Source organism: Eulemur rufifrons, chromosome 30 (genome assembly GCF_041146395.1).
Source record: "Eulemur rufifrons isolate Redbay chromosome 30, OSU_ERuf_1, whole genome shotgun sequence".
Taxonomy (NCBI): domain Eukaryota; kingdom Metazoa; phylum Chordata; class Mammalia; order Primates; family Lemuridae; genus Eulemur; species Eulemur rufifrons.
Window position 1 is genome coordinate 55,590,177 of NC_091012.1, and position 9,169 is coordinate 55,599,345.

A 9,169-nucleotide genomic window follows, 5' to 3' on the forward strand; every position below is an offset into this window, starting at 1 on the left:
GAAAAAGGCCAGAGAGGCTGGGAAGAGTCAGATATGTCAAGGCCTTGGAGACCATGATAAGAAATCTGTATTTTGCTTTCATAGTTAATTGGAAATTTAGACTGAATATTCAAGAGAAGGACACTAGAAGAGTAGGGCAAAAGGTCAGATAAGTAATGATGGGGGCTGAAGCTAAGAAGTATCAGTGAGGATTGAATGGAGGATAAAGATACAAAAGAAGTTAAGAATTCATACTTACAGGTAGTTAAAATAAAAAATAAGCATACATGATCTTCCAATTAAACATTTTATTTATATGAGATGTTTTACAAAATTATTTGAAACATTAAGTCATAGTTGGTTATACATTTAGCTATCTGTTTTTATTGAAATTATATGATTACATAAAATTAGGACTTTCTCAGAAAGTGGTGTGCGAGGATTCTTCAATATTTAGCCCTGGAATCTGGCAGAGATGCTCAGCTCCCAAAACTTTAGTTCTACTTCAGAGATAAGTTTTGATATAAGAAGGTCCTAGGTGAGCTGGCATAATATGGAGCTGGTGCAGAATGAAATCCTGAACTTCTAAAATTAAGATTCATACTCTAAGTAAAACTTTAGGCAACTCAGTTTCAGGTAGTCCTCTAACTTAGGAACGCTGATAGAGCTGAAAAGGAGATCTATGCACCAGCAATTGGTTTAAAATAGCCCCACAGAATCCTACATATTCTGAAACAAATAGTATTCATATATATAGGTTAAAACTACCCCCATGTTCTATATTTTCAAAGCCACGTTGCACTGCCCTGACAAGTTCCTTGCTTGACACCAAACGTATAATTAATTGGCTGGGTGTCTTTGCCCCCAACCCCAGGTATCAAAATTCCATTCTAACATAACATTTTCCAATGCTATTAATAGTTAAGGGTTTACTACAAGTTAAAAAGAAAAAAGAAGCCACCCAGATATTTTGGGAAGCAACCCAAAACCGAAGAATCAATAATAGAAATCAAGTCAATGTCCTATATATCAAAGCACCACATTGAAAAGGTCAAGGATGTAAAAAGTGAAGTTTACATTTTATAACAATACATAGTGTTTAATTATTGTTTTCAAAAAATTATCAGAGAAAATAGAAACCTTTAAAAACTAGTTGAAATGGATAAGTTTCTAAAAAGTGTTTATTTAGAGTTTAGTGAACACTCAAATATTTAATTGCAATTCTGTATTATTGTGCATTTTACTTTCTATAACTGTAAAAATAAGCTAAAATGTAGGAGTGTGATTTAATCTATATTCCTAGCCATACTCAATATGTAGTTATATCTTAAGTATAAACCTATGCTCAAGGTGAAATGTAAGAGGGATATAATATTTTTAAGGTAGGAAGCATTTGCCTAGAGTCTGAATAATCTGGTACTGATCTATTATAATATTCTCAACTTAGAAGTGCTCATCTCTCTTACAATGTTGTCTTGTAAATAATGCAACAAGTTAAAAGACTGGCCCTAGTTCAAGAGGAAAGCCTGATGAAAATGGATAGAAAACCCCACTAAGAAACATCAGCATTTTTCAAGGAAAAATCTGAAACCCCAAATCATCATTCACAATTCACTGTTAATTATAACTTGAGATAAATCCCAAGTGACTTCTAGGTTATGAATATGCCTCACCAATGACAATCTTATACAAATATACCATAAAAACAATGAGCAATTCCTGAAAGTCAGTGGAGGATAAAACTTATAGTTACATTTGGTTTTCCTATTCTAGAAGAGTGAGAAAAGACCAGATTAGAGGGAAAAATTATTATTTTACAAAAGCCACTTAAAGATAATTCAGGTGGGCCTCAAGCCAAGTAGCCATGTTGATTACATGCATTCCATGCTCCTGCTTAAGACACAAAGGTCTCCATTTCTCTAAGAGAACTGCTTTTTCGGCAAGACACACTCTTTCTCTTGCCTTGGAGCCAAGTAATTGGAACCCTAAACACACTGCGGAGCTTCTGTTGGAACCGGTTTCCAACAAAACAATACAGAAAGGGATTAACGCAGCTGTTGGTGAATCCCAGGAGGATGGCAAAAGGAAGTGCCAGGTCAATGACTGCTATAATTTCACAGCTATTAATGACACCCATCCAGGCCAGAGCATCCAGGAAGGTCAGAACATGGAAGGGAAGCCAGCAAATGATGAACGCCAGAACAACAGCAGCTGCCATCTTCAGGACTTGGTCACGGGTTATTCTGTTCTTCCCATAACTATTGGTCTTCAGTAAGTGTTTTCTGATTCCAAAATAGCATGTTGCTATGAATATTAAAGGGATAATAAAACCAAGGATATTTTTCATTAAGGCAATCCCAGCAGACCATTGGGCATACTTCTCAGGTGGGAAAGCCATTATGCAAGCATTCACTCCTAAGTACTCAATGGTTCTGACATCTCGAAAATAAAACGTTGGCAATGAGGACAGACAGGCCATACACCAAACAAGGGGAACTATATAAGATGCTTGCCAAGGGTTTCTTCTTTGAGACAGAAAGGGGTAAATGACCGATTGGTACCTATCGACACTCATGCAGGTGATAAAAAAAATGCTTGCAAACATGTTCAGGGTCAGGAAAGAACCAAACACTTTGCACATCACAGGTCCAAAGAGCCAGTCATATCTGTAAGAATAATAGGTTGCCCAGAGAGGAAGAGTAGCCAAAAGGAGTAAGTCAGCCACAGCCAAGTTGAAGATGTAAATGCTGGAAACCTTTTTAGGACCTTTTTGACAACAAAACAGTGTAACCACAACAATATTGACCAGAAATCCAATCACAAAAATAATGTAGTAGAGAATAGGAATTGCATCTAAATGCTTATCTGATGGTTTATGTGAGCAGTTCAAAGTAGACTCATTGTTGCCAGAGATGTTCACAAGTCCAAAGTAAAGACTTCTGGTGATGTTTTCGCTGATGGTGGCAAGGGTGAAGTTGCCCTTCATATTGAAATGTCAGCAGCTCCTAATTCTTATGCCTTCTGTCGGGGAAAAGAAATGGAACTCTTAGAACACATTCAGAGCTGAGGACATCCTGGAGTCATTAGCATTCTGAAAGTTTGTCAAAAACAAAAAAGAAAAAAGTGGGTGATTATAGAACCCATTATGAAATAGAATCATGCCTTGTGAAACAAGAATGGATTTTACCTCTTGAAGAAGAAGAAACAATGTGCTAAATAGTATCAAGAAGTAAGACATTTCAGCTTCAGGGACTGAAAGTTCTGAATAAAATTATCTTTTGCCCATCTTTTCTAGCATGTTTATGAAAGACTTAAAGAAAATTAATATTTCAGCAGGTTAGTCAGGATAGGGAATGTATGAAACAAATAAGAAGAAACCTAGAAATAAGAAAAATTAGTATTTCAAAAATGAGCATATATCTCATATGTATACTTTCTAGAAACCACATTGCAGCCTGCTATTACATAGAGAGATGCTCCATTCAAGTATCTAATTATATGCAAATCATTACAGCTATGAAAAATATAAGTAGCATAAGCTATGAAAAAAATAAGTACACATACAAAAGAATGAAAGAGAATATACAAATGGAACATATTGGGATGAGGTATCATGGTTGGTTTTTACTAATTAAAAATAATTTCTTTAGTTCTATTTTTCCATTGTTTTCATGATAATAATATAATTAAGAAAATGTTATGGAATAGGTGCATATTTCTAAAAGTCCTCTGTTCTGATTTTAATAGAGAATATTAGTTTTAGGGATAGATATTTAAGTTTAGCCTATCTAAAATAAAAATAATCCATTTTCAATTTAATTAGAAAAAGAAAAAAATAGCCAAACTTGTTTTAGGGTCAAGTAGAAATAGTTCTGATTACTCAATGAAATAAGAATTGAGCACCAGTGATTAACCAAGATACAGTCTTATCATTTTTCCTTTGCTATCTTTTCACTTTAACAGAAATAGCCATTGCTCTCAAATACTATAATCTGTGTTCATGTTTTTGTGATTTTTTTTTACTAGAAACATTATTTTAAAACAAAAGAAAATTAGCTAAAGATAAACACACTAAGGGAACGACTATTACTTGTGATAGTTTCAAAATACATGCAAAATAAACTACCCAATTAAAAATGTAATCACCAAGGAGCTTCCTAATACACAGCAAAACTATTATTTTTGTCTAAAGTTCATTCTTTTGTATGACCTAACAAATTAACATAAAAGAATCAAAAATAAATCCCACTTGAAGACTTACTGGTTGTTGGAGTTTAAAGCAGTTATCATAAATCAGCTTGCCTAGTTCCTAAATGTACCACTGTAAGAGAAACAGAAGTTAAACAATTTAGGAGTTTTGCAAAATACAGGGTTAAAACACAGGGCAAAAAAAAAAGAAAGTTCATCCATAAAAAATATTTTCACTTTATATATGCTCTACTTTCCAAGTAAAGTATATATAATTTGTTCAGACTTACCTTAAAAATTCAGGCTGAAGAATGCTTTGAATTCTGTGCTTATTCGTTCCCTTAGACTCTGGGATGTAATAGCACCAGATCTCTGGTTTCCTTCTTATATGTTCGGTCTGTCCACTGGGAGCCTTCAACCTACATAATTCTAGGGCTGACTTATGAACACTTGCCAGCTTTCCAGAGGGTTTTTTTTTTTTTTTTTGGCTGCAAAACATTAATCTGAAATTCTCACTGTCTCCAATCATAACAGCTCATTCAAATAAATCTCAAACAAAAAAAAATGAAGTTTCCACGAATGTGTTAGAGAATTTTAAAGTCAGTGGCTTACTTTAAAAGAAGAATATAATAATTATGTGCAGAAATTTCTGTCTTTTTCCCTGATGTTGGCATTCAAAACAAATTAAGGAGTGCAGACTAGGAAATTTATTCTAGAAACAAAGTCTTTGTTCACCAACATCTTTTATAACCTTCATTACTTTTTGAAACTTTTGCCCCTGTTTATTAAAGAATGGAAGCAACTTTACTTGAAGTCTACAACTTGTAAAATATCTCCCTTGCCTTAAGCAGTTTTTGTTGGCTTGTTTCTGGAGGGTGGGAAATAGCAGAGATATAATTTTTATGTGATGGAAAAGAGGTAATAACATTTAGTGCTTCCTTTCACAGGTATCTATCATATTTGTGGTTTAAATACAAAGCACACAAGGTGAAGGATTAGGAAGCTACTTTAGCCTAGATCACTGTTGTTGCTGTTGTTTTCTCTTCTTGTGGTGATAAAGGCATTCAACTTTACACAACTTGTCCAGTAGAAGCGAGAGTGACAAAACAAAAGCTAGAACAGGTGATAGTAATGTTAATACTAGCTGACAATAAATGCTATGTGCCAAACACTGTGCTGAGTTCTTTATACTCAATAGTTTAACAGAGAGGCAATATAGCATACTGGTAAGTACATGGCCTCTGGGATCTAACCACCTAGCTTCACAAGACTAGCTGTACCGCATACTAATTCTGACCCTGGCCAAATTAGTTTCCTTCTTTATGTCTCAGTTTTCTCATCTGAAAAATGTGGATGATGTTAATTACCTACATTATGAAGTTAACAAAAATTAAATGAGCCAATATATTTAAAGTGTTTAATATTGTGCCTAGCCCGTGGTGACTGCTATTATATACTATTAATATTCTCCCCACTTTACAAATCAGTAAACTAAGACTCACAGAGTTTAAATAATTTTTCTGAGGTCACACAGCTGTTTAATGAGGATATTTGAATTTAAACTGAAGCAAACTAATGTCAGAGCTCATGCTCTTAACCTCTGTACTACAAGAGGAAGAACTAGCTGGTCTTTTAATATTACCCTTTGTCCCGGCACAAAGGAAACTTGGGGCATTTACAGAAAATCACTGCTGACCATTCATTAGCTATTAGAATGCAAAAGCACCAAAGAAGGGGAAAAGAGTTTGAAGGATTAAGTGAGGAAAAATATTTTTCTTAATTTTATTTTACAAATGGAGACCACAAAAAGGAGAAATGTATGGCCAGATGGATTTCTATGGTTAGGATGGAAAACCAGAGAACCCAAGACACTTAAACGGGCAAAAAGATTCCACTTATTTCTATGGGTCATATTTTTTCAGATAAGCAGGAAGAGTGTACCTGCCCATGCTGCAGGCAGCAGGTAAGGGAGGAGGACAAGTGCTGAAGAAGTAGCTGGGCACCTAAGTAAGGAATTCAGCGAAAGAACAAGGAAGGAGAAGCAAGTGTGGGTGACAGAGGACAAAATTACAAAGGACATGAGACAAGGCAGATGGCTTTTGTCTGTTTCTTGATTAATATTGAAATCAATCCTGTAGCACACAGGCAGATGGGCCCGGTAAGGAGAGGTTACCATTGCCTGAAAAATACAGTAGGATTAATAGGTTTGCACAACACCATCTTAGCATAGTTTTTGGTAGACCATTTGAACATGGACAGAATGCTCATAATATACATATGCACCATTTTATTAAATCTCAAAATATTTGTTTTCTGTGTTCTGGACAGATTCAGGTTGAGGCTTCGTCCAAATGATGGAAAACTGATGTTTGGGAAACAAATGAGCGAGCACATATGTTTATCAGCAGGAAAGTTGAAATGGGAACTGGTTTCACTCTTTGTTTAAGCCTGGTTTCTCCCTCCATTTCAAATGTTTGTTTTTGCCACATACACGGGAATTTTCCAGGCCAGAGCCTCCTGCATGGTCACGATGGGTCAGATTCCCACCCTGCTCTATTTCTAGCCTCCTGCCATCCCCCTTGCAAAGCAATAGCAAGGAGGTGAGCAATAAACTTTTGAGAACAAATTGTAGGCTTGCCTCCAGGAGACCTAGCCTTGAACACTCCCAAGGCGCAGGGGACCTTGTCTACAGCTTTCATCCTTCGTTACAGTAACTTGTGACGTAAATAAAGTTTAAAGAGGCACACATTTCCCAGAAGATTAAAAGGACATTTACTCTGTTTCTTCATAATTTTAGGAGTAAAAATTTTCACAAGTCAAAGAAAATTTTTGTAACTGCAGGGAATTAAGGAAAAAAGTTAAAAAGAGGAATAGAAATAATATTGACACCACTTGAAGCAAGAAATACAGCATATTATTGATTCAGCAAAGAACTTCCAGTTAAGCCAACAATGTAAATACACTTGAGAGTCAAATAAATGTCAGTCATGGGAAGAAATACAACACAAAAATCTTATTCTCCTGGGGGCAGGGGGTAATTTTTCTGCTGCAAGATTGACTTTAAAAGCTTCGGGTCATTTGAATATATTACACAGCTCTTCGGTACAAGTGCAGCTGGGCTAGCAGAATTAAACAATGATAAATCACATTAAATTAATTTTGTCTAATGAATACCTATTGTTTATTGTGAGATAACAGTAAACTTTAAAGGACCAGGGTAAAAAAAGAAACAAATGTTCCTGAGAGGAATTTCTCCTCTGCTAGAAGGATACAGTGTTATTAAAAAAATTTATTTGCCACCCACCCCTCCTACCCCCACACACAAATGAGACTTCAAAGGAAAAAAGAAATACATAAATCCAAAAGTCTGTACATACCTGCCCTGGTTATAGGGGTGAGGATTAGAGGTGCAGATTATGGAATGATTGGACATATATGGGTCTTCCATTTTAGTCAAGTTTTTCAGAATAATTTTAATTTTCCCCCATCCCAGCCACCTCTCTGAGTCCCTATCCAGACCAATATCATTACTACTTCTCCCAACTTCAACACACACACACACACACACACACACCCCATTCACACCCATACACCCACATACATACATCACATCAGTCTTTCTTCAATTCACTTACCCATAGGGAAGCCTTACTTTAATTATCACTAGACTTTTCCAGACCTGGGAGTCCCTGAAAGAAGGGTAGCTAAGAATATTACCTATTATTAATAAGTCGTTGCAGATTATTTTTGTGCCTCTCTTTAGTTTTCAATGTAATGAGAACAGGAATGTCAACATGAAAGCAAATGGAGAAAAGATAAGGTCTTCTATTCAGAACTGACAATGAGATTGACCATTTTGTAAAAACCAGCCTAAAAATTCAATAAAATGATCAACATGAGTGATTGCATTGAAATAACTGTCTAGGCATCACATAAAGAGCAAATGAGAGGACTATTAAATCAGTTAAGGTGGAATTCATGTAATGACATGAAAGGATGTCTACCTCAGTATATTCCTGAGACCAGCTGCTTCCAGCTGAATCTGGTCCCAAGAACCTAAGGAGGAGGAAGAGTTCCAATTTCTCTTTGCTCCCAAAACACCTTCAGGCCTGAGAACCATGTTCAGACCAGGCTCTCACAGATGGCACCCTAGTTCTATCAAATAGCATCTCAAATGCTATTTAACTCAACTAGTAGAAATTTTTTTAATGAAAATTATTTTTTTTTTTTGAGACAGAGTCTCACTCTGTTGCCCAGGCTAGAGTGTCGTGGCATCAGCCTAGCTCACAGCAACCTCAAACTCCTGGGCTCAAGTGATCCTACTGCCTCAGCTTCCCGAGTAGCTGGGACTACAGGCATGCACCACCATGCCCGGCTAATTTTTCTATATACATTTTTAGTTGTCCAGATCATTTCTTTCTATTTTTAGTAGAGATGGGGTCTGGCTCTTGCTCAGGCTGGTCTCGAACTCCTGAGCTCAAACGATCCTCCCACCTTGGCCTCCCAGAGTGCTAGGATTACAGGCGTGAGCCACCGCGCCTGATATTTTCATTAAAAATGAAATAATTTTCAGCCAGGTGTGGTGACTGACACCTGTAATCCTAGCACTCTGGGAGGCCAAGGTGGGAGGATCGTTTGAGCTCAGGAGTTCGAGACCAGCCTGAGCAAGAGCGAGACCCCGTCTCTACTAAAAATAGAGAAACTTAGCCAGACGTGGTGGCACGCACCTGTAGTAGTCCCAGCTACTTGGGAGGCTGAGGCAGAAGGAGTTTGAGGTTGCTGTGAGCTAGACTGATGCCACAGCACTGTAGCCCAGGCAACAGAGCAAGACTCTGTCTCAAAAATAAAATAAAATAAAATAAAATAATCTATATTTTTGTTTACATTCAAAATATCAGCTAACTGATTTGACATTTCCCCCTACTAATATGACTAAATTGATTAGCTTGAATTATCAAATATGGCCAATTGATTAAATTGGCCCAATCACCCAGTTGTCTTG

The 9,169-nt window shown here is 36.4% G+C and overlaps 1 protein-coding gene across 2 annotated transcripts; it reads right to left on the reverse strand.

The window, feature by feature from the left end:
- Nucleotides 1-267: 267 nt before the first annotated feature.
- On the reverse strand, nt 268-4,530 carry AGTR2 (angiotensin II receptor type 2). Of its 2 annotated transcripts, none has more exons than XM_069463842.1 (2): nt 4,458-4,530; nt 268-3,000 (listed from the first exon to the last, which is right to left on the reverse strand). In XM_069463842.1, exon 2 carries the CDS (start codon nt 2,963-2,965, stop codon nt 1,874-1,876), a length of 1,092 nt encoding a protein of 363 aa, XP_069319943.1. In that variant the 5' UTR covers nt 2,966-3,000; nt 4,458-4,530; the 3' UTR covers nt 268-1,873. The 2 variants fall into 2 exon arrangements, 1 of the variants encoding a protein (XP_069319943.1); XR_011231950.1 differs by lacking the exon at nt 268-3,000 and adding an exon at nt 4,241-4,300 and having other exon boundaries at nt 4,458-4,492.
- Between the last annotated feature and the right edge of the window lie 4,639 nt (nt 4,531-9,169).